This window comes from Podarcis raffonei, chromosome 8 (assembly GCF_027172205.1).
Source record: "Podarcis raffonei isolate rPodRaf1 chromosome 8, rPodRaf1.pri, whole genome shotgun sequence".
In the NCBI taxonomy this organism is placed as follows: domain Eukaryota; kingdom Metazoa; phylum Chordata; class Lepidosauria; order Squamata; family Lacertidae; genus Podarcis; species Podarcis raffonei.
In genome coordinates this window covers 88,460,001-88,486,033 of record NC_070609.1, presented here as the reverse complement: position 1 = coordinate 88,486,033, position 26,033 = coordinate 88,460,001, and the positions used below count along the sequence as shown (strand labels likewise).

The 26,033-nt window shown below is 40.7% G+C and overlaps 2 protein-coding genes and 1 non-coding gene across 8 annotated transcripts in view; 2 read left to right on the top strand and 1 right to left on the bottom strand.

Annotated features, from left to right (window-relative positions):
* Positions 1-26,033, bottom strand: part of LOC128420040 (low molecular weight neuronal intermediate filament-like) — a 206,169-nt gene that overhangs the window by 110,360 nt on the left and 69,776 nt on the right. The window lies entirely within an intron of this gene.
* On the top strand, positions 1,625-1,695 carry TRNAG-CCC (transfer RNA glycine (anticodon CCC)). Its single transcript has one exon. It is a non-coding gene; the product is annotated as a tRNA-Gly (tRNA).
* The window catches only part of TIA1 (TIA1 cytotoxic granule associated RNA binding protein), a 34,194-nt gene continuing 10,230 nt past the window's right edge, over positions 2,070-26,033 (top strand). For 2 of the 6 annotated variants that reach the window (XM_053401434.1, XM_053401433.1), the window contains exons 1-6: positions 2,070-2,314; positions 14,154-14,250; positions 14,671-14,769; positions 15,177-15,231; positions 15,405-15,437; positions 16,656-16,743. In XM_053401434.1, the coding sequence (XP_053257409.1) occupies positions 2,289-2,314; positions 14,154-14,250; positions 14,671-14,769; positions 15,177-15,231; positions 15,405-15,437; positions 16,656-16,743 (398 nt within the window). In that variant the 5' untranslated portion in view covers positions 2,070-2,288. The remainder of the gene's footprint in view (positions 2,315-14,153; positions 14,251-14,670; positions 14,770-15,176; positions 15,232-15,404; positions 15,438-16,655; positions 16,744-26,033) is intronic. The other 4 variants (XM_053401429.1, XM_053401428.1, XM_053401431.1 and 1 more) reach the window with 4 other exon arrangements.

Here is a 26,033-nt window from a genome sequence, read left to right as displayed (position 1 = left end):
AGCCGGAATTAAGATTGCCGGAAGAAATATCAACAACCTCAGATATGCAGATGACACAACCTTGATGGCAGAAAGTGAGGAGGAATTAAAGAACCTTTTAATGAGGGTGAAAGAGGAGAGCGCAAAATAGGGTCTGAAGCTCAACATCAAAAAAACGAAGATCATGGCCACTGGTCCCATCGCCTCCTGGCAAATAGAAGGGGAAGAAATGGAGGCAGTGAGAGATTTTACTTTCTTGGGCTCCATGATCACTGCAGATGGTGACAGCAGTCACAAAATTAAAAGACGCCTGCTTCTTGGGAGAAGGGCAATGACAGGCCTAGACAGCATCTTGAGAAGTAGAGACATCACCTTGCCAACAAAAGTTCGTATAGTTAAAGCTATGGTTTTCCCAGTAGTGATGTATGGAAGTGAGAGCTGGACCATCAAGAAGGCTGATCGCCGAAGAATGGATGCTTTTGAATTATGGTGCTGGAAGAGACTCTTGAGAGTCCCATGGACTGCAAGAAGATCAAACCTCTCCATTCTGAAGGAAATCAGCCCTGAGTACTCACTGGAAGGACAGATCCTGAAGCTGAGGCTCCAATACTTTGGCCACCTCATGAGAAGAGAAGACTCCCTGGAGAAGACCCTGATGTTGGGAAAGATGGAGGGCACAAGGAGAAGGGGGCGACAGAGGACGAGATGGTTGGATAGTGTTTTTGAGGTTACCAGCATGAGTTTGACCAAACTGCGGGAGGCAGTGGAGGACAGAGGTGCCTGGCGTTCTCTGGTCCAGGGGGTCACGAAGAGTCGGACACGACTAAACGACTAAACAACAACAACAACAACATCACCAATTCTTCTTCAGCCCCACTAGACCCCACTTCTGCATAGGATTGCAGCCCTTGGCACATTTTGAAAATTTAAAATATTTAGTGTGTGCCTGCAACGGAGATTGCTGTAATATATTAAACTACTCTGCATACTCAGTGAAAACAAGTTTGAATAAGATGAACCATAGTGGCTATTAGTAATGTTAACTGTTGAAGGTTCTACTAATGAAACCTACTGAAATAAATGGGGAAAACTTAGTGATTTCAGAATATTCTGGGTATTCTTAGAATTTTAAGATTTATTTCCTTTGGGTGCTACTCAGAGTTTCCTTGTACTAGTTTAATTTTCTGCGCTCGTTTCATGCTGTTTTTGAAAAGTGTACAGTATTGGATTTTATGCTGGTCTTAATTTCATAGTCTTTTACCTTGCTTTGCATTCCTTTGTTTTGATTGTCAGTGGAAGCTGCACAGAGAGCTTATGCTACTGGATTTGCATAAAAAGTACTGTATGCATTTTGCAAATAATCAAAGAACCAGATAAACACTGTTTTCCTCATTTGGGGGGGGGCGAGACCCCCCCCTGGATCTTACTCCAAATGTAGGATTGCAGATGTCTGCTCTGAAGTCAGTCCCATTTAATTCAGCGGCGTTTATTCCCAGGTACAATGAACGCAGGCTCAGAAGGGTTAGTCTTGGCAAGAGGGCGGCGAGTGTCCATTGCCATTTTTTCCACCGTTCCTTTGCATACCTGTGATTTGTTGTTAAGTGTTTTGCTTCCTAAGATCTATTTCCCACCCTTCTTCTCGTCAGCGCCGCTGGTGTAGTGGTATCATGCAAGATTCCCATTCTTGCGACCCGGGTTCGATTCCCGGGCGGCGCAAAAGCATTTTGTGTAAAAAAAAACACAAAAACAAACCACCACCACAACTAATCAAAGCAATATTATTATTCAGTATTCCACTAGTTTGGCGGGGCGGGCGGAGTTGCATTTCTTTTTATTTGTACAGGAGACGTGAAGCCGGATTTGCGCGCGCGGGGCTGAGGGTTAAGCTTTCCTAAGATTTAAACCGCACCTAAGACGCACGGACTGGCTTAGAAATCTCGCGAGAGTAAGCAAGAGAAAGGAGAAGAAGCTGCAAAGAGGCCGGCGGAGGATTACGTCGGGCGCGAGAGAGCGGCCGCGGTCGGCGAAGAGGCGCCACCGCGCGTGCGCGTTTGTCGGCGGCGCCGCGGTTGCCTTCTTGCGGCGCATGCGCCGACGGTCCTTTCCGTCGGCCGGCCCGGGCCCTCTCTTTGCCCACCAGCGCCATCTTGAGAGGCCAGCGGCGGATTTGTTGTCCGCCGCGCCGTCGTCGGGGCTCCCCGGAGGCCTCCCGCCCCGCACCCCCGCGCGGATTTGGCCTGCGGCGAGCCGGGCGCGGCTGTGACCAGGCCTGGCTGGAGGGCTGAGGAGGGAGAGGAACCGCCGCCGCCATGGAGGACGAAATGCCCAAGACGCTGTGAGTTGGGCAGGCAGGGAGGCTGTGAGGAGGCCTATTGTGAGGGGGAGGGGTCGAGCCACGTTGCGCCCCCTCCCGCCTTCCCCTCCCCCGCTGCCTCTCTCTCTCCCTTTGTGCGGGCGAATAAAACCCTTCGGCTCCCCATAAAAACCGGGGCGGGGGGAGGCGAAGGGGGAAGCATTCGCCCCTCCTGGATTATTATTTTTTTTGGGGTGGCCTTGGCCTTTTCTCCTCTCAGGCAGCGGGGCGAGCTTCTGTGTTGAAAATCGCTAGTACCACAAATACTGTTAGATGGATCTTATGGGGCGAACGCAGTTGGACTCTGGTGCACACTTCTGCTCGCCTCAACTCGAGAAAGGATGGAAAAGGGCACCCAAAATGATCAAGAGGGTGGAGCGACCCCCCCCCCCACAAGAAAGGTTGCAGCGTTTGAGTCTTTTTAGCTTTGTGGCGGAAAGGAGAAGGAAAGAAGCGACAAGTTCATGAAGCCACGCATGGCGTGGAGAAAGCGGACCGAGGGAAGTTTCCCCCCTCTCTCAACACGGAGAGCTCATGTACAGCCAGCGAAGCCTAATGTTGGCACTACGGAACTCGTTCCCGCAGGAGGCACTGAGGGCCACCAACCTAAATGGCTTAAAAAGAGTGGGACAATTTCTGGGAGGAGATGGCAATAGATGGCTATTAACCAGCCCATGCTCTGCCTCCCAGTTGGAGGCAGCAGTGCTTCTGAATACCCATTGCTGGAAACCACAGGAAGGGAGAGTTGCTCTTTTGCTTGAATCCTGCTTGTGGGTTTCCCAAAAGAGGCATCCAGTTAGCAACTGTGAGAACAAGCTGCTGGACTGGATGGGCCCACTTTGGCCTGCTCTTTTATGTTAATGACTGTTAATATATATACAGTATTTTATTCTGCTGTTCTTGAAAGGAGCTCAGGGCAGCAGATATGGTTCTCCCACCCCCACACAGCACACTCATTTTGTCCACAACAACCCTGTAAGGTTGGCTGGGCTCAGAGAGAGAGAGCCTGGGGTGCATGTAGTGTGACTGGCTGAAGATCGCTCAGTGAAGCTTGATGGAGTGTGTGGATTTGAACCTACATCTCCCGGTTCTAGGATAGAATCTAGTCTCCATTTCAGATTTGAAAAAACATTTCCTTGTGAAAAACAGAACAGCTGATAGCAGTACAATGAGTGTGTGCATAGCTAGAATCCTTGCACTGGTTATTATCTCTGTAGCACCGCATGCTCCATAGCCAGGATTACAAGTCTCTGGTCCCCAGGGAACTTAAAGAAGTGACTAGAATGTCTTATAGGCCTGCCTGAGGGTTTGCAGAGAACGTATTGTTGCATATTACTCCAATCTCGTGAGTGGTGTGAGATTCTAGGGGTTCCAGATGCTTATTCAGAGTTCGTGTTTCCTTTTGGAGTGAGGAACAGCAGAGACAGTGGCATCTTTATGCTTTATTTACGCAAATATACAACCTGAGCCTATGATGGAGGGGTTCATAGCATTAACATCCCAAGAGAGTCCTGCTTCTCCCATAGCCACAGCCTGTGGGTAGAAATTAAACGTGGCTCTCTCTCAGCAGAAATCAGGCCTGGGTCTCTCTGCCTTTCCAGTTTACAGCATTTGCATCCAGTTTCTAAGCTCACATAACTCCACTCTCAACTCTGGCCTTTTGTCTTTCTAAGAAAGAGACAGTTGAGGGAGGTAGCGTGCCCCCCCCCATTTCCCCTCTGGCACAGAGCCACTCCCTTTGTTCCCTTAAGGACCCATCTTTAGTGGTGCGTGCAACTTACCCACCTCCCAAAACCTCATAACACCATGGACAGCTTCATTTCTGTGCTGAATACATTGGAGGAGGTTTTCCTTCTGATAGCCTGCTTGGTTTCTATAGTGGACACAGAGGTGGAGCATCTGAAACCCTAGAAAGCAACTGCCAGTCAGTATTGGCCAGGTATCCTCAAACTTTTAAGACCCAAGACCCACTTTTATCTCAAACATGCCTTTGGGGACCAATTTCTTAATCTTTTACAATATATTTGCAGGGTGGCAGTGCTACTGTTGTGACCCATCTTCAATTAGGCCACAAACCACTAGGGTCCTGACACACCATTTGAAGACCTGTGGTGTAGACAGTACTGAGCAAAGTGAACCAGTGGTCTGACTATATAAGGCGCTAGCCTGTGTTCCTATGACAGAGCTCTCCATCCTCCCTTGCTAGCCCACTCCTTATTTGCATGGAATTCCATTCACCTACTTGCACTTTTTGATCTCCTGTGGCTACAGCACTAGTAAACAGACTATATTTTCTGATAGAGAGCCAGTGGATGAAGGGGATGGAAGGCAGGAGTAAACGGAGGAAGAATGTCAGATTAAATCTGTTGCCCATAGTTAGGTTTGGGTACAGTAATTGATTTTTTACTTGCAGTTTAAAAACAAAATATGCAGCAGCATTCAAAAGTGATACAGTGTTATCCACTTGTGGCTCTGAGTGGCAGAGGCCTCATTTTACTGCATAAGTAGAGCAGACCATCATCTTTCATTTCCCTCTCTCCAACAGTATGCAACCACCAATGGAAGGTGTTTCTTTAGTCCAAAATGTAGCTGATCAATTATTAACTGGGGCTTCCCCAATGGAATGGCAGGGAAGTGTCCCCTACTGCTTGTTTATTAATGTAATGATATTTTCTGGGTGCCCCCACCTTTTGAGGGTGAGGCAGGTCATGGCCATAGAGGGGGGGCTTTTCAGTTCTGCACCATTATTGGTACACTGTCCCCGGAGTGTCAGGACCTTTTATATTTTTATTTGGTGTTATGAAATACCATATGAATTTTGCTAATTCTGTTAATCAACTATTTTATTACGCTGTCTGCTGTTTGTTTTGGTAGCTTATTCTGTTATTATAATTTGTCAGCCACTCTGGCAATAAATACTGAAGGGACATATTTATATTTTCTAAATAACATGAATAATCCTTAGAGACTAACTCTGTAAAGGAGATCTGTATTACCTTCATGCTGCGGATAAGGGTTGTGGCTGAACTACTAGTGGCTTGTTTATTGTCTTTTAACCTCTGTACTATATCAGCACTCTTCTCCACCATCACCATTTTCTGTTTTGCAGCACTATTGCCTTCCTCAGCCCTTTGGACCGTTTGCTTGCTTGCACAGTTTCTGGACCGCTTAATATATTAAAAATATATTTAAGCATTGTACAGAAAACTGAAGTGACAACTTTATAATATTACAAAAATAGTTACGTATAAAAATGTCACATTAATACAAAGTTCCTAATATATATCAATATCATTTCATTTTCCTTCTGACACCCTCCCTAACAGCCTCTTGAGTTCTCACCCAGGGTCCAAAACAAACTCTTAGTTCACCCACAAAAATCTCACAACTAGAAGAGTTCTTGGAAACAGTGGACATTGCCTTAGTCAGTCACTCTAGAAGACTTTCTTTTTATAGGCAGGCCCAAGGTGGATGGTGCTTCCTCAGGCTACCAACATGGGAAAAAGAAAGTTCACCCTCTTTGAATTGTGGTTTTACATACCAGGACATAAACATTGGTTCCTTAGCAGATCTTAAAATTAGGTAAATACAACCTCAGATGAACAAAACATGACATATTAAACCATGTAATGATTTATTTAACAAAAATAAAGCCTAAATGGAGAAGCCATGTGTGAATACCCTATGATTGTAGAACCGCCTTTAGCAGCAATAACTTTAAGTATGTTTTCTGTATGACTTCATCAGTCACTCATCATTGTGGAGGAATTTTGGCCCACTCTTCTTTATAACGTTGCTTCAGATCATTGAGGTTTGCTGGCATTTGTCAATGCACAGCTCTCTTAAGGTCCCGCCACAGCATTTCAATTGGGTTGAGGTTTGGACTTTGACTGGGCCATTGCAACACCTTGATTATTTTCTTTTTCAGCCATTCTATTGTAGAGTTGCACGACTCAGTTTCGGCCAAGCTTCAGCTGTTGGGCACATGGCCTCACATTTGACTCTCAAATACTTTGGTATACAGTATTCATGGTCAACTCAGTGACCGCTAGGCTCCCAGTTCCTGTGGCTGTAGAGCCTAACTCTTGAGTTTCTTGCAATTTCTCTGAGCATTGCACGGTCTGAACTTGGGGTGAATTTGCTGGGGCATCTATTTTCCATTTTTGAATAATCTTTCTCACTGTAGAATGATGGACTTTACATTGGTGGGAGATGGCTTTATAGCCCTTCCCAGTTCCATGGGCAGAAATAATTGCTTCTCCAAGAGCACTGCTGATGTCTTTCCTCCTTGGCATTGTGTGAAAACACACCTGGGTGCTCCAGACCAGCAAACTGCTGAAACTTTGACTTTTATAGAGGTGGCCACACTTGCTGATGATCAGTTAAGCAAGTGCATTTGCTTTGCAGCACCTTCTGCTACTTAGCTTCTTTATTCCTATGGAAGCAGTAAGGGTGTACTTAGTTTTTCACACATGGCTTCTCCATTTTGGTTTTATTTTTGTTAAGTAAATCATGATACTGTGTAATGGCATGTGTTGTTCATCTGAGGTTCTTTTACCTAATTTTAAGACCTGTCAGGCCGCAGATGATTGTTATTATGTCCTAATATGTAAAACTACATAATTCAAAGAGGGTGTACTACTCCCCCCCCCATGACTGTATGTCCCATTTCAATGGTCCTTTGCCTTACTTTTTTACACATTTTATGCACCTTTCTCTTTTTTACCTTTGGGGGTGTATTGAAAATAGGTTCATAACAATGTCTTTCTTATGACTAGCACATTGTGAGGAAAAGCAGGAACCATTGCATTGGACATTTTTGTCTTTTCTTCTTTCCAGTGGCGCCCCTTTCTGCTGCACTCTGTAGCAACAAAAGTTAAATGCCTAGGTCAAATGAAGGCCTGGTAGTTACTAGAGAGACTAAAGCAGTTTGTTTTCACGAGGCGAAAATGAAATGCCTATGTTAGTAGGTATAAATAATTACATTTTAGGATTGATCATATTGATTCTCTATATAAAAAAGCCTCATTTAACTTAATATATTTGGTGGAAGCATTGATTTGGTTAAGAGAGTAATTGTATGACTGACATGCTTATATCCAGTTTATTTAATATTAACCTAATCATTTTAAAAAGCAAAGCCATCTGTTTTGAACTGGGGGGGAATAAACTGCTTTTATTTTTCTTAAACATTCAACACTGAAAAGAAGATTAGGTTACCGTATTTTTCGCTCTATAACACGCACCAGACCATAACACGCATGTAGTTTTTAGAGGAGGAAAACAAGAAAAAAAATATTCTAAACAAAATAGTGGATATATGATTTTTGTGGTTCATGCTGTGGCCACAGACATGTGATCTGACAGTGAGTTTGGAGTAGCCCAATGCAAAAATCCTGAGGATCCATGCTTTGTAACCATGGAGGAGGGAAGGAAGGGGAACCATGGATCCTCTGCTCACGACTGCAGCAGATTCCCCCCGCCACCCGCAGGCATTCGCTCCATAACACGCACAGACATTTCCCCTTACTTTCTAGGAGGAAAAAAGTGAGTGTTATGGTGCAAAAAATACGGTATATGACAAGTATTGGCCTTCAAATAGTTGATTAATTGTGAATCGCACAATTAAGTACAAATTAAGGCATTTGAGAGAAGAGTATGAAAGTTCAAGTGTGTTGTGATCAGGATGCCAAGTGGGGGCTACAGTGTCTAGCTCATGAGCCAGTACAGACTATGAGCCTGATGTTGGAGATCAGGGGAGCACTGAGCCTGGCAGGTAGGAGCCAACTGACCCAGCTCCCACAGCACCAGCTTCCATAGAGGACTTTCACAGGAATCTCCCCCTGGGCCTGAGGACCTAAGCTACTCACGTAGTACCTCACCATTCCAGTGATGCAGTAGGTGGGAGACAGGAGCACGGGAGAATTGCCAGAGGGTTGGCCCTTAAGGAGACACTGGGTTGCCAGGAGGAGAGGCAGGTTTGAAAGCAGTGGCTCAAAGTTCCCCAGAAGGTTTGCAGCTCTTTTTGAAGCAAAATGTTCACTTGGAGCTCTCCATGGTGCTGGGACTTGCCTTGCTGCTCTATTAGTGCCAGTAGGAGGCAGGTTTGAAAGCCTATTTGTGGCATTGGGGATTGTTCTGTGGGTTGGATTCCAGCTGCAGAAGAAAGAGTTAACCATCCTATCCACACTGCAATTAGGCTTGAAAGCAACCTTCTGTTGGTACCATTGGAAGGTTGTTTTCAAGCCTAATTGCAATGCAGGTGGATCATCTTTGTGTAACTGGTAAGAAAAGGGTTAACCCTCCCTGGCCAAAATCCCCATGAATATTATATCCCCTTGGACAGTTGTTTGGGGATTAAGACCGTGTGCTGGTGGGTTTACTTGGAGTGTGTGCATGTGATAGGGTGCAATGGCCTGCTCATTATTGTTTTGGTCTCACCCACCATCAGCTTGCAGACCCAGGGAGGGTTGGCAAAGATGGAATGCAACTTTTGGTTTTCCACCCTTGATTTTTAAAACATTTTAATGCAGTTTTTCAATTCAAAATTATCAAAATGGTGAACAAAATAATATACACCAGCTTAAGTGTGTATTGGATAATAAAGCAGTGTAGGCTAATAATTCAACTCGCAAAGGCAGAATGAACAAGAGAAAGCTTTAACTTGTCTTTTGATAAAGAAGTAAAAATGGAAATCATACCACGTTCCTGAGGATGTTTCAGCTCTGACCTCCTTAAACTACCGGTAACCCCCACATATAGTGGAATGTTTTAGCAGAGCCTCACTGGTAGTTCTTAATTCAGGTTAGGCACATAACAGACAAGGTGGCCTCTGAGATAATCAGGACTCATACTATCTTGGTCATTAAAGCTTAAAATCAATACTGTGATTTTGGTTCTGTAGCCATTGCTACTGTTTTAAAATAGGCTTTAGATATGAAAAAGTCTTGATCCCATTGACCATTGAGACAGTGCATTTTGTACCACATGAAAATTCTGAACCATCTTCAAAGGCAATTAGGTGTTGAATACATATACAGTGGTACCTTGAGTTACATACGCTTCAGGTTTATGGGCTAATAGCCGTAAATAAATAAATAAATAAATAAAAAATACGCTTCAGGTTACAGACTCCACTACCCCAGAAATGGTACCTTGGGTTAAGAACTTTGCTCCAGGATGAGAACAGAAATCCTGCATGGCAGCAGCAGAGGCCTCATTAGCTAAAGTGGTGCTTCAGGTTAAGAACAGTTTCAGGTTGTTTAGAGACACCTTGTTTAGAGATCAAGAGGTTATCATGAAGGCCCAAAAAATCTTGAGAGACTATTTTGAGATAAATTTGAATACCACGGTTGAAAAAAGAGTAATCTGGGATGCAAGTAAAGCGGTCATGAGAGGGTTTCTGATCCAACAGAATGCAATAAAGAAGAGAATCCTAAATGAGAAAAAAGATAAAATCTTGGAAAAAATAAAAGAAGGAGAGAAGAAATTAAGAGCGAAACCAAAGTCGCAAGAGATTCTGAGAGAAATAAAGTTATATCAAGTACCATATATGAAAATGATAAACCATGAAGTAGAATGGAAAATTAAACAGATGAGACAAAAGACATTTGAATTGGCTAATAAATGCGGGAAATTGTTAGCCTGGCAGATGAAAAAAAGACAAAAACTTAACACTATTACAATTTTGGATGTGGAAGGAAAGAACATACAGAATCCATTGGAGATTAGAAAGTGCTTCCAGAGATATTTTAAACAACTATATACACAAGGGCCACAGAAAGAGTCTGACATAGACCAGTTTTTAAAAACAAACGGATTACAAAAATCTCTCAAGAAAATAAGATAATGCTGAACAACAAAATTACAGAACAGGAGGTAGAAGGTGCCATTCAGAATATGCAGTTGGGTAAATCTCCAGGGCCAGATGGCTTAACCTCAAAATACTATAGATCTTTGAAAGATTACTTAATTCAGCCACTAAAGGAGGTTTGTAATGAAATTTTGGAGGGGAAAAAAGCGCCAGAGTCGTGGAAGAAAGCCTACATTACACTTATACCGAAAACGGAGTCTGAAAAGACAACTTAAGAACTACCGCCCCATATCCCTGCTTAATGTGGATTACAAAATTTTTGCTGATATTTTGGCTAATAGATTAAAAAAAGTATTAGTGGAAGAGATACATAAGGACCAAGCTGGCTTTCTCCCAGGTAGACACTTGTCTGACAACACGAGGAACATAATTAACTTTTTGGAGAAGTTGCAAGTGAACATTAATACCAAAGCAGTTTTAATTTTTATAGATGCGGAGAAAGCCTTTGACAATATTTCTTGGAATTTTATGAAGAAAAATCTTCAGGGGATGGGGGTGGGTCAAGGGTTTGAAAATGGTATAAGTGCAATTTACTCAGAACAAAAGGCTAAGTTAATAGTCAATAATGTGATGATAGAGGAATTTAAGATAGAGAAAGGGACACAACAAGGCTGCCCAATTTCCCCATTGCTTTTTATTTCGGTCCTGGAGGTTTTGTTAAATATGATTAGAAGGGACCGTCTGATTAAAGGTATCCAGGTCGGAGCCAAACAATACAAATTGAAAGCTTTTGCAGATGACCTAGTTTTGACGTTACAGGAGCCAGAATCTAGTACGAAAAGAGTATTAGAATTGATTCAAGAATTTGGTCAGGATTTGTGGCAGGATTTAAGTTGAATAAGTAAAAAACTAAAGTTCTTGAGAAAAATTTTACACCGATTGAGAAAGAGAGGTTTCGGGAGACAGGTTTAACATTAGTTAAGAAAGTAAAATATCTGGGGGTTAATATGACTGCTAAGAACTTAAACTTATTTAAAGATAACTATGAGAAATGTTGGACAGAAGTGAAAAAAGACCTAGAAATATGGTCAAATTTGAAGCTTTCCTTGTTGGGTCGAATTGCAGCTATAAAGATGAATGTATTGCCAAAAATGTTATTTCTGTTTCAATCATTGCAAATTTTGGACAAGATGGACTGTTTCAAGAAGTGGCAGAGAGGCATTTCTAGATTTGTCTGGCAGGGCAAGAAGCCCAGAATAAAATTTAAAATATTAACTGATACAAAGGAAAGAGGCGGATTTGCCCTGCCAGACCTTAAACTTTACTATGAATCAGCAGCATTCTGCTGGTTGAAAGACTGGCTGCTTCTTGAGAACACAGACATTTTGGACCTAGAAGGTTTTAACAACGTTTTTGGGTGGCATGCATATTTGTGGTACGACAAGGTTAAAGCACATAAAGCATTTAAAAACCATATTGTCAGGAAAGCATTGTTCAATGTCTGGATAAGATACAAAGACTTACTGGAAAATAAAACCCCAAGGTGGTTGTCACCAATGGAAGCTAAGGCTCAGAAAAAGCTCAATATGGAGGCCAAATGGCCGAAATATTGGGCAATATTGGAACAAGAAGGAGATAAATTGAAATTGCAGAGTTTTGAGAAATTAAAAGATAAAGTGCGAGATTGGCTTCATTATTATCAAATAAGAGAGGCCTATAATTTGGACAAAAAAATTGGCTTCCAGGTGGAAAAATCAAAATTGGAAACAGAACTGTTAGATCCCAAAACTAAGATACTGTCAAGAATGTATAACTTGCTGTTAAAATGGAATACGCAGGACGAAACGGTTAAATCTGCTATGATCAAATGGGCACAAGATATTGGTCATAACATTATGTTTGCTGACTGGGAACAGTTGCGGACCACCGGTATGAAATTTACGGCATGTAATGCCTTAAGAGAGAATATTATGAAAATGATATACAGGTGGTACATGACACCAGTCAAGCTTGCAAAAATATATCATTTGCCCGATAACAAATGTTGGAAATGTAATGAAAATGGAGGTACATTATTTCACCTTTGGTGGACGTGCCCAAAGATTAAGGCTTTCTGGGAGATGATCTATAATGAAATGAAAAAGGTATTTAAATATACCTTTCTGAAGAAACCAGAGGCCTTTCTCCTGGGCATAGTCGGCCAACTGGTGCCAAAGAAGGATAGAACTTTCTTCATGTATGCAACAACAGCAGCAAGAATACTTATTGCAAAGTATTGGAAGACACAAGATTTACCCACCCTGGAAGAGTGGCAGATGAAGGTGATGGACTATATGGAATTGGCGGAAATGACTGGCAGAATCCGAGACCTGGGAGAAGAGTTGGTGGAAGAAGATTGGAAGAAATTTAAAGACTATCTGCAGAAACACTGTAAAATTAATGAATGTTAAAATGATGTTGGATTGAAAATAAGTGGTATTAGCAACAAAGTTAATAAGAATATGCTAAAATGAATTGATAATGGGTGAAAATATAGAGTTATAATATGTTAAGATATAGAGTTAAGATAAACGAAAGAGGGTAAGGATTTGCTGATTTGATTATTTAAATGGGAATACAAAAAGGGGAGGTGTGAGGAGGTCAAGGAAACAAGCTAATGAGTTTAAAGTAACAAAAATGGATTTGTTTTTAATTCTTTTTTATCTATTCGTTTTTTGTATTTTTCTTTTTTCTTTTTTATGTATCTTTTTCTTTTTATATGTCTTTTTTGTATTTTGTAAACCTATGTTCTTGTAAAATCTTAATAAAATATTTTATATATATAAAAAAAGAACAGTTTCAGGTTAAGAACGGACCTCCAGAATGAATTAAGTACGTAACCAGAGGTACCACTGTACAGGCAAGGGTCGATTTATGTGCATTTGATTGACCCGCGATTGCACATGTGTGCCTGGGGTCAAACCCAGAAGTGACCCTAAAATGTCACTAAAAGGGCAGCATGGAGGAGGGGCAGAATGCTTTACGCAGGCCCCGCCAACGTGTGGGGGTCCAGAACGTAACCCCCATGCAAAACGAGGATTGCCTGTTGTCTAGAGGCAACCTAAGCATAAACAGTGGTGGATGGATCTGGCCCACCCACCCCAGGTCACTTTTGACATGTTGATGGGGTTGACAACTGTCAGTCATCTGACATCACATGATTCATACTTCAAAAGAAGAATCAAGTGCACATTATTAAGTGCGCTGTCTATTTTTCTCTTCTTCCTTGGTAAGCCCGGATTGAATTGATGCGTGCTGAAAATGGGGTTGCATTTGGTGCTGAATTTTAAATTTGGTCACTTGATGCTGATAGCGGTCAGGTAAACCTGGAGTCTTAGGAAGGATTTTGTGGAGGGATATAAATGGAGAAAGGGATACAAATACCTTACTTTTCTTATAAATGCACTGTACTACTGCTCTGCAAACTTTTTTATAGCATTTGTAATTTGTGCAGCAAATATCTTGAGTAATACTGTATAGTGGTTTCACCTGTTCTCAGCCTTTAGGTTTAGTAACAGTGAAAAAATCCTCCCTTGTTCTGCACACATTTTCAAGGCTGCTTCTCCCTCTTTTGTTAACTTCTGAGCTTCCTGTTCTTGTGATTGAGTGCTTATTTTTGTTTTAGCTTTGAAAGGTACAGTTACTTTTCTTTTATTAAGGAAGTCTGACTATGATGGTTAGTTTACTTACTGCATTTCTCCCAAGGAATCCAAAGTGGTTTGAAATACAAAAACAAATAAAACACGGTGTGACAGAGTCCTTCAGGCTATGTGTTGCTCACACAGGTCTTTCTTAGGTAGCTCCAGGGAAGATGGGTGAGGATTAACCCAACAATTCTCCTTGATAGTTCTGTCAGGAGCTAGTGGTATGGCCTAGACTTCCTCACTTCTCCCTTCCCTCAGGGGAAACAGGTCTTCATTGTTTGAGACTCAGACCTCCATGGATCTAAAATTTGGATAATTTTTGCAGGTATGTGGGGAATTTGTCAAGAGATGTTACCGAAGCCCTAATTCTCCAGCTCTTCAGCCAGATTGGACCATGCAAAAATTGCAAAATGATCATGGATGTAAGTTAATGCAGTGGTTATGTTCTGCACAAAAAAACCTTTTAATATAAAAATTGTGGTTTTGAGGGTAAATAACAAGTAAAAGAACTAAGGTAAATAACAAGTAAAAGAACTAAGAAAAAAGTAGTAAGCTAAAAGTAGTTTTCAAATTACTCTGTTTCCACTAAAAATAATCAGTGTATAATTTACAAGGTCTAAAGATTCAACCCACTTTTTTAACACTTTAGGCATAAAATCTTACTTATTGCTGTGGAACTCTCTTTTTCTGCTGATCCTAAACACAAAATAATAGTAATAGTACCTAGGATTGCGGACTTAAATGATGCTGCTTGCTTCGGAGATATCATAAAACAAAATCAACACAGACATTGAGATGGCTCAGCAATGGTTTCTGATAGCTTTCCTTTCTGTGTTACACAGACAGCTGGAAATGATCCATACTGTTTTGTGGAGTTCTATGAGCATCGACATGCAGCTGCAGCTTTAGCGGCTATGAATGGACGGAAGATAATGGGTAAGGTAAGCTCTCAGGTCTAAAGGGTGAGTTGGAGCAGAAGTGTGGCTTTAGGTTGTGGATGAAACCGCTTTTGTAAAAAGAAGAAGATCTAAAGGTAAACTTTTATCCTGTTGTATATAGTAGAACTTTAGATTTTTTAAAAAAACACCATATAAATAAATACAAGTACAGTGGAAAGTTATCATGAAATTCTTTGCATTTTGCAAATAAAATAGCTCGGCAAAGTAATAAGGGTTATTTAATACCTAATATCACTCAACTTCATTAGGGTGGGCACATATTTTGCATTAAATATGGCAAAATAATATAAAACATAAATCACATTTGTCAAACACACTACATTTTGAGGGTTTGTGGGTTATGTAAACATAACTTCCTTGAATATAATTTTAGCAAATATTATTTGTAGGAGGTCAAAGTGAACTGGGCAACAACCCCCAGCAGCCAGAAGAAAGATACCAGCAGTAAGTTCCTTACAATTCTTAGTAATTACTCTTTATTTGCACAAAAGTGTTTTAAATGTTAAGCAATAAGCATCATACAAATATTTGCCCTATTGTTTTGATCATTATCCTAAGATATTATTTAATGTGTTTGTGTTAATAAACTTAAGAACAAATCTAATCTTTGTCATCAGGTAGTACCGTTGTCAACACACTGCGTTCACAAGGTAATTGTATCTTCTTAAACATAAAATGAAATCTCTCAGGGGTATTCACTAACCGCCTGAATCTATTTGGGGGGGTTGTTCTGTTGTCACAAGATTTCTCCCTCCTCTCTCAATGGATCAGGATGTGGACTGTTGCTGACTCTTAAGCCCTTTGACCCCATTAAGCTGCTATTGCTGTAAGAATTCTTTCCCTCTCTGTGAGGGTGAGATAACCAGCTTCCTTCAAGGCTGCTGGCTGTGCTGGGCCATAAGCCCCCCTTGTGGTATATCAAAATTGCTATTCCAATTGGATCATTTTCCCTTCTGCTCCTATGCAACCCAGTGTGTTGCTTCTCTACTTGTCTGGCCTTAGAACTTTAAAACTTTGGGGAAGGATTAAAGTAGACTTTTCAAGGTGGAGATGTAAAGTGTCATGTGTGCATTGAAATCAGTTAGAGGTGATGATAATTAAAATGGGCTTTATGTGAGTATGAAGAAAGTCTTTAGATATGAGATCTTTGTATCAACCAGTTCTTATGTAAATGGCTCTAACAAACTGTGAAGGGATTACTGTTTCCGTTCTGTTGCCTTCAGTCTTAGTTCACTTGCTCATGGATTTCACATACTTTGAATTCACATGGATTCACATGGTGTAAAGGCTGGGCAACCAAAACTGTTGGCTTTTCAGAAAACTGTCAAATACTTTAACATCAAACTGTTGCAATGCAAGGTATCTTTTTGACTGTTCTTCACCAAATATGACTAAGATTGAGCTGCTTGTAATTTATATTGTCCATACTGGTTTGTGTAAATCCTACTCTGTTCTGCTCACAGAACCAGTAGACATATTTAGCTCATTATTGTTAAACTTGTGTATAATTAAGGCTAAACTCTAGCATAATTAAATAAGGCTGTAATATAACTTTTTGGCTTTGGACTAAATGGACTTAGCTCTCATGGAAGTATAGCTTCTGTTATGAATAACTACAGATATAATTTAATGAAAAATTCTAGTTATATGTAATTTTCTATAATTGTGTACTATCATGTCTGTTCATGGTTATATATTAAACCATAATGTATTTTGTTATTTGTTAGGTAAAAAGATTCTAGTTCTCATGTAGTTTCCAGATGTATGGAAATTGATACAATATTATTTTTTTAAAAAAAGCAAACCTATCCTGTATTTCCATGAGTTCTCTGCAAACTTGTACATTTCTTTTTCTTTTTCTTGGTAAGACCACTTCCATGTCTTTGTTGGAGACCTCAGCCCAGAAATTACAACTGAAGATATTAAAGCAGCTTTTGCACCATTTGGAAGAATATCGTAAGTAATGCCTTATGAAAGATAATGGGGGCAAGAATTTGATGCTAAAACTAAGGAAAATGTGCTGATTAAGAGTGTCAGTATATTTAAGGATACCTATATTCTCTAAAGAGTTGTATCTTTTTGTAGTTATTCAGAGCTATCAAACAGTTCATCTTGCTTTATTTGAATGTGAATTTCTAGACTTTGGATTTCTATTTCTGTATTTTAGACTTGCAACTTAATTTTAAAAACAGTATTGATTCATTTCATTATCCAATTACTAGATAATCTAGAAGGGGTTTTCTAAGGGAAAGCTGATTTCTGGGTGACTTACACCAATGAAAAGGCATTGCATAGTCTTATAAAAGCAGCTTTAATAAATATCAGATTTCATAGAAGTTATGTCCTATAAGATTTTGGCTTTTTGTGAAATGGGTGCTCTATTAAATAAAATAAACTAGAAATCGGCCTCCAGTATAGTTTCTCGGTTTCAGTCATTGTCTTAGTTTGGAAGGCATGTGGAAGTGTGTAACATACCAGGGAACCAGCTGTATTGTTTCCGTGGAGAAACATTTTTTTAGTTTTAGGACTTGAAAGTTTGCTGTTGATAGCAATGACCAATTAGGCTGAGTTGCAAGGTAATATTTGTATATTGTAAGTACTTCATTGGTAGCATTTCCTGATAGATCTGATGTAAATCCTCATCAGTGATTGAATTATAATTGCAGCAACTTGAGAACAAGATTTCTGTATGGAGATCAGTGCAGCATGTTATGAATTACTTGTTTTAGTATGCAGCCAGACCTGCTTAAATGGAAGCAAGATGTAGTGCAGGGATACATAATGTGTCCTCCAGATTTTGTTGGACTACAACTGTCCTATTGGCTATGCTGGCTGCTGGGGCTGGTGGAAGTTGGAGTCCCAATATCTGGAGGGCACCATATTGGCAACCCCTGACGTAGTGTATCTCTTGGACGTTTGTTCTTATCTGTCACTAATTCTTCCAAGTGTTTCTTACTGCTGTGAAGTATATCAACCAACTCTCAGAACTGGTTGGAAGGTAATCTCAAAACTGATAACACAATGAGATTGTAGCCTCATATGTATCAGTTTCCAGAGGGGTAATATTATAAGTCTCTTGAAACAAAAGCAATTTAGAGCCTTTTGGCATCTTAGAAGACTCATGAATGTATTATGGCACAAGTGTGTTTGCACTCAAGCCAACTTTGTGAGATGCATTATTGTACATATGAGTCAGATTCTATATGGCTGGTCAAAAAGGTTCCTTATCCTAGCAAAAAAGGGGGGTGAGAGGGTAGCTTACCCTTCCAAAGCCTGTTGTTAGTACCTGTGTACATGATTTGTCCTTACAACCAAGAGCTAAGGAGTGTTACCAAGCCTGGGCCAAATGAAGGGGGAATGGAATTTCTTTGTTTAAAGTTCCTCCTCCCAAGAGGTTCCCTGGTTATACCTGTGTTTAAGGTTTTGGGACATGGAGGCAGGAGCTTGAATGTATTCCTGGATTCCCTAAGGTTTGACTTAGCCTAACAGCTGCCGTGGTCACCTGGTCTGTTTCAATGAAATCAACAGCTAGAAGGGCTTGCAACTGCTGCTGCTGCAAGACTGGTAGGCCTTGGGGGTTTCCAAACACAGCAGGAACTTCAGGTTGCTGACATGTTTTGAGGAGAAGCATTGCTTCAGGGGAAGATCAGAAAAGCTGGACAATCATATAAAGAAACGTTGGTTAGTGGATATTCTTGCTAGCCTTCTTTGAAGAAGAGTTTTTGCTCAAAACATGTCTCAAACACTAAGGATCAGAATCAAGGAGGGTAAGTAAAGAAGTCCTAATCATACTCACAAACACTAAAACCTTTAAAGGGTGCTTGAGCATAGTAACTTGGAGTACTGTAGAATCAAGGCAATCGACGATAGCAGCCTTGTTCAAGGAAATAATACAGTTGATATACAAACTGTAAAAGTTATCAGTTTCACAGACCCTTTTATGAAACTCAACACTTGGCTCTCAGTACTAAAAGGTGGCCCACCCATATACACTAGTCATCTTATTTAAGGCTACATTGAGTAGTTATACTTGCTGCCTCCTAGTAGGGGCTTCAGACCATAGGAGTGAAAAGGTGGGGGCAGCTGGGTAGGAGGATCTGGAATCCCTGCTCCCAAGAAATGCAACTTCATCTGCAGAAAGGCCACATGAGGCCAGCCCACTTCAGTGTAGCATCTGCCCAGAAAGTACTTCCATATTTGAGTAAGACCTGAAATTCTCTGGGTCATAGCTGTCTGCTGATACACAAAGTGGCACAAATTAGTTCACAGAAGTCTTACCAGTGAAGGCCTAGGGCAGCAAAGGCCGTGATAGCAAAGCAAGTGCTAAATATTTTAGTCCCATGAATTTGGCTTAAGCATCTGTGTGATTTTGAAATCAGAGTGCTTCTGGTATGCTTAATTTGATAAAATTAAAATCCACTTTGCTTGCATTAACAAGATTCCTTCTTAAAGTTAAGAGTTCTGCTAGTATTCTGATGACATTCTTTTTTTTTTTTTTTATAATATTTTTTATTACGTTTCTTTCCAAATTTTATACATTACAAACAAGGAGTTTACAAGAAACCATTTTTTTTTTTTTTTAACAAAAATCCCAAATTGGACTTCCCCACCCCTTCCGATTCTGCGTTCTTTATATTAACAATGTCAGCAATTTGTTACCTTATGTCATACCTTATTGTAACTTTTACATGTTATGTATCTATATTCAATGTATTATGTCAGAATTTTTATACCTTTAAAATAAACGTAACATGTTCAATTTCATATTATCTCCTTTTCTCTTTTATCACTTAGTTTACTATTTACTTAATCATAATTGCTAAAGCGTATCATTTTCAAATCATGCACCGTCTTAAGATTCATACAGTTTGTAATACTTTTGCAAGTAGTCTTTAAACTTTTTCCAGTCCACCTCAATTGTTTCTACATCCAAATCTCGGATTCTGCCGGTCAGTTCAGCTATCTCCATGTAGTCCATCAACTGCGTCTGCCATTCCTCCAGCGTGGGTAAATCTTGTGTCTTCCAGTTCTTTGCGATGAGTATTCTTGCTGCTGTACTAGCATACATAAACAAAGTTCTGTCCTTCTTTAACACCTTCTGGTCTACCATGCCCAACAGGAAGGCCTCTGGTTTCTTGGGGAAGGTATACCTAAATACCTTTTTCAACTCATTGTAAATCATTTCCCAGAAAGCCTTAACCTTTGGGCATGTCCACCAGAGGTGAAAGAAAGTCCCCTCTGCTTCCTTACACTTCCAACATTTATTGTCAGACAGGTGATGTATCTTAGCTAACTTGACTGGGGTCATGTACCACCGGTATATCATTTTCATAATGTTTTCCTTCAAGGCCGTACTGGCCGTAAATTTCATTCCGGTGTTCCATAACCTTTCCCAGTCTTCAAACATAATGTTGTGTCCAACATCCTGTGCCCATTTAATCATAGCAGATTTAACTGTCTCGTCCTGTAAATTCCACACAAGCAGCAAGTTATACATTCTAGATAACAGCTTTGTCTTTGGTTCTAACAATTCTGTCTCTAGTTTCGACTTTTCCACCTGGAAACCAACTTTTTTGTCCATTTTGAAAACCTCTTGAATTTGAGCATAATGTAGCCAGTCTCGCACCTTATTTTTTAGTTTGTCCTGGCTCTGCAACTTCCAATTGTCTCCAATTTTTTCAGTCAATTCCCAATATTTCGGCCAATAGGCCTCCATATTGGGTCTTTTTCGGGCCTTGGCCTCCACTGGTGATAGCCACCTCGGAGTTTTACTCTCTAGTAAGTCTTTATATTTCATCCAGACTGCAAAAATTGCTTTTCTGACAATGTGGCTTTTAAACAATTTATGTGCTTTAACCTTGTCGTACCATAGGTATGCGTGCCATCCAAAAGCATTATTAAAACCTTCCAGATCTAGGACATCGGTGTTTTCCAACAAAAACCAATCTTTCAGCCAGCAGAAGGCTGCAGCTTCATAATACAACCTCAAGTCCGGCAGGGCAAACCCCCCTCTTTCTTTCGAATCTGTTAATATTTTAAACTTTATTCGGGGCTTTTTGCCCTGCCAGATAAATCTAGATATATCCTTCTGCCATTTTCCAAAGCAATCCACTCTGTCCACGATCTGTAAGGTTTGAAACAAAAATAACATTTTCGGCAACACATTCATTTTTATAGCTGCAATTCTTCCCAACAAGGAAAGTTTCAATCTTGACCAAATTTCTAAATCCTTTTTAACTTCCAACCAACATTTCTCATAATTATCCTTAAATAAATTCAAATTCTTGGAGGACAAATAGATCCCAAGGTATTTCACTTTTTTAACCACATTCAGTTCTGTTTCTCTCTGAAACCCCTCTGTTTCTGTAATTGTTAAATTTTTGGTCAGAACCTTAGTTTTTTGTTTATTCAACCTAAATCCCGCCACCCGACCAAATTCAGATATAAGTTCGAGAACTCTTTTTGTACTGGATTCTGGCTCCTGCAGTGTCAAAACTAGGTCATCTGCAAAAGCTTTCAGTTTATATTGTTTCACTCCGACCTCTATCCCTTGTACCAACCGGTCCTCTCTGATCATATTCAATAGCACCTCCAGGACTGAAATAAATAACAGAGGGGATAGAGGGCACCCTTGTCGTGTCCCTTTTTCAATTTTAAATTCCTCCGTCACCACATTGTTCACTATTAATTTAGCTTTTTGTTCTGAATAGATTGCATGTAATCCATTCTCAAACCCCCGTCCCACTCCCATCCCCTCCAAGTTCTTCTTCATAAACATCCAAGATATATTGTCAAATGCTTTCTCCGCATCAATAAAGATTAACACCGCCCTTGTGTTCCTGTTAGTCTGCAAAAGTTCTAAAATGTCAATGATGTTTCTAGTGTTCTCATATAAATGTCTACCAGGGAGAAAGCCAGCTTGGTCTTTATGAATTACTTCATTTAAGACTTTTTTAAGTCTATTTGCCAAAATGTCTGCAAATATTTTGTAATCCACATTTAGGAGTGAGATGGGACGGTAGTTTTTAAGCTGAGTCTTTTCAGATTCTGACTTAGGTATCAATGTGATGAAGGCTTCTTTCCACGTTTCTGGTGCCCTCTTCCCATCCATAATCTGGTTACATACCTCCAACAAAGGTTGTATCAAATAGTCCTTCAGAACCTTGTAATATTTGGAGGTAAGTCCATCCGGGCCTGGAGATTTGCCTAGTTGCATATTCTGAATGGCACCTTCAATTTCCTGTGTGGTTATTATAGAGTTCAAGATTGATCTTTTATCTTGAGTTATTTTTGATAGTCCATTTATCTTTAAAAATTGATCTATCTCTGATTCTTTCTGGGGCCCCTGTGCATACAGTTCTTTGAAGTATCTGTGGAAGCACCTCCTAATTTCTTCTGGTTTCTGTACGGTCCTTCCATCAATCTCTAGATTTGTTATCGTGTTTAGCTTTTGTCTTTTTTTCAGCTGCCAAGCTAGCAGCTTTCCACATTTATTTGCTGATTCAAAAGATCTTTGCTTCATCTGTTTTATTTTCCATTCAATCTCCTGATTGATCAATTTTGAGTATTCTGCTTGGTGGAATTTAATTTCTCTCAGCACCTCCTTGGACTTTGGTTTGGTTCTCAGTTTTTTTTCTCCTTGGTGTATTTTCTCCAATATTTTGTCCTTCTTTCCGTTCCAGAGTTTTTTCTTGATTGAATTCTGTTGTATCAGAAACCCTCTCATAACAGCTTTACTTGCGTCCCAGATCGTTCTTTTTTCAACTGTAGTATTCAGATTTATCTCAAAATAGTCCTTTAATGTTTTTTGGGCCTTTTTCCCAATCTCTTGATCTCTTAGTAGTGTGTCATTCATTCTCCATCTGAAGGAACCGGGTTGAGTTAATCTAAGTTCTATTTTCAAGGCGTTGTGGTCGGAGCATGTTTTTGGGCAGATTTCCACCTTTTTAGTCTTGGGTGCCAGCCCCCTGGAGGTCCAGATTTGGTCGATCCTTGACCAAGACAGGTGGGCCTCAGAGAAAAAAGTTCCTTCTTTACCTAGGGGGTTCTTTGTCCTCCATATGTCGATCAAATCCAGATTGTCAGTCAGTTCGAAAAAAGTTTTAGGCAGTCTGCCATCAGATGTTAAGTTTTGGTTGTAAGACTTATCCATATGTGTAGACACCACTCCATTCATATCTCCCATCATTATGATGTTAGCATAGTCCAGATAGTCCAGCAACGTCTCATGCAGCTTCTTGAAAAATTCTGATTTCCCGTCATTTGGGGCATAAATTCCTAATATCAATATTTTTTCTCCTTGGGTTTGAATTTCAATTGCCAAAATTCTTCCTTGTTCATCCTTAAATAGAAATTTGGGTATCAGGCTCTCCTTAGCATAGATCACCACTCCTCTTTTCTTTACTTTGTCAGACGAAATAAATTCTTGGCCTAATCTTTTATTTACCAAAACCTTCCTGTGGAGCCTGGTCACATGGGTTTCTTGTAGGCAAATAATGTCCAATTGTTCTTTCTTCAATATGTGAAATAACCTCCTTCTTTTCTCCGGGGAATTTCCGCCATTTATATTCCAACTGAGTAGCCGCAGAGACATCCTGAACTATTCTGCTACACCTAGAGCGGTGTATCTTCTTTCTCCTCTGGTTCCGAAGGTGCAGGTATTGCTCCACCTGGGTTGGGTATAGGCCAATTAGCTGCTGCTTCTTTTTGGAGGTCTTCTCCGTGGTCGTGCTGGAACTTTTGTAAGTCCTCTGGTGATCTTATTTTAACCTTCTTCTGTTTGTAAGTGAATGATAGCCCTTGTGGGAACTCCCACCTATAAGGAATTGTGTTGAGTCTCAGTAACTTAGCCAAATCTGAGTAGGTGGCTCTCAAGTCCAATAACTGTTTAGGAATATCTCGATAAATTTCCACCCTTTTCTCTTGTATCACAATTGAGTTTTTGAAGTGTAGGCCTAGTATTTTGTCTCTCTCCTCCCTTGATCTCAAAGCTATTAAGCAGTCTCTGGATCTATCTTTTCTTACTAATCTTCCCAACCGAAAAGCCGATACAATTTTAAAATCAATTTCTTCTTTTAAGTCCCAGAACTTTGTAAACTCTGTTGTCAAAAGTCCTTTCAGATCTTCTTGTTCAATTTCTGGGACTGCCCTTAGTCTAAGGTTGGTCTCGCGATTTTTCAATTCCACCAACGAGAGATAGGTTTGTTGGTCCCCTATCTGTTTATGAAGAGGCTTGACTTCCGCTTTAACTTCCTCGACTTCTTTTTTAGCTGATGTTGCAATTTGAACGGCTTCCCCTGCCAGTTTACGATTCTCTTCTGTTGCTCCTTGCAATTTTTCAATTGCTTGAGTATGTTGGGAAACCTGATCTGTCAATTTCTGAATCGAGGATGTTGCTTGGTCAATTTTTGTTGATTGGTTATCAATTTTTTGATTTATTGCTGACAGTTGTTCCAAAACTTGTTTCAGTACTGCCTCAGCTCCTCCTGCTGCCATATCTTCCTCTTCAGATTTTTCAGGCTTTTCGGTTTCTACTTTTTGTGTCGCAAGCACAGCTGGAACTGATAATCTACGTCCCTGAGTTAAAGTTGTTTGCAAAAGCTGTGCTTGCTTTTTTGCTTTCTCTTTCTCCTTAGCTTCCTTAGCTTTGGCTGCTCTTGTCTTTCCCGTGCCACTCATCAGTCAACGTTCAAGGTCAAGTGTTGTAGTCCCATGGGAAAGGCAAGTCCAGAATTAAAAACAGTCTATTGAGAGAAGGTAAACAAAAAAAACTTTCCCAGGCCTCTGTATTCCCAATGTCCTCTAGGGGGAGTGCCACCAAAGTTTTAGTAAGAAGAAGGTAACTTTCCAGAATTAAAGTCTCTTTGTTCCAACTTTAAAAACAATTTTAAAAGCAAATTAGTTCCAGCACGCTAAAAAAAAAAAAAGTCCTGCAGAGCCCTTTTCAACATATAACAAAGTTCCAGCAAGGTGCCTGCAATTGTATCCACTTCAGCTAGATGAGCTCAAAAGTTACAAAAGTATCTGGAAGCTTGCAACAGTTCCGCAGTTTAAAGAACTTTACCCGGCCACCCGGGAATTTGGGGTTAGAGTCTTCCCTTGCCCTTGGGGTGTCCGCTCCAGGTCAATTTTATGCTGTATTTATTCTTTAAAAGTGAAATTCAAATGTGCACGAAAGTCCCGATTTAAAGCTTCAAAGCTTCCCTGTTCACAGCGCTTTCCGCTCTTTAGACCGTCTGCTTTGATCTTGAAAGCAGTGTCGGAAGACGGACTTCCTCTTTCTCGTCTCCCGTTTTTAGCCAAATTTTCCAATTTAATTTGTAAAGTCTTAGGTCCTTACTCACGGGTTTGATGTTTCAGCCCGATGTTTCTTGGAAGAAAGGTCAGCGCTCATCCGTGACAGCCGCGCGGCTTCGCCTCCGCAGAAAGAGCGATGAACCCACAGCACCGCTCCCCCTCCTTCACTCCGGAGCCCCTTACGGGGTTCCTTTTGTGATTTCGGGGTCGCTCCAGGTGCCCGCCGGGTCCCACGGCCACGGACTCACTCTGCCCGTGGTTTATCTTGATGGGTTGCCGCTGCGCCGTCGCGAGCAACCCTTTTCTGCGGTGCCCCTCTTCAGAGCTCGAAGAGGTCCGCCATCACGGTTTTGCGCCGCCTCCGGAAGTCTTATTCTGATGACATTCTACACTACATTTCTGTTGGAATAAGTCCGCAAAGCACTAAGACCTTCTGGTTGGCTTCCTGCTTAGTGATGCAGCTGCATTGACTGGTTGCTGTTGATCTAAGCCTAATTTGTACGGTGGAACTAATGTGTGCTGATATACTAGGAGCAGGGAAGGCAGAGTTAATACTGGGTTGAAAAAATTCCAAACAGACTCTTCCCCACCCCTCGCCAAACCCTCCAAAAATAAGTTGGCCATGAGTGAGCCAAGTTTACTGCCTTGAATTAGGCACTAAGCCTAATCAGGGAGAATGGTTTTGTGTTGGCACACTGTCTCTCATGAGCACTTTCTTACCTCTGAAGCAGCTGCTGGGAAAGGAAGAACTGGGACTTGACATATTTTTATGGATTCACAGTGGTTTGTCACTTAGATCATTACCTTAAGCCTGTGAACTGTATCCTATCAAGTTAATCTACAGAAAACAAACTTGACACAGATCAAAGTGAAAAACCCCTCATTTTAAAAGTTTTCCAATAGTAAGTGTTCAAAGTTGTTTTTTGAATAGCTGGTTTATAATTCTAAAT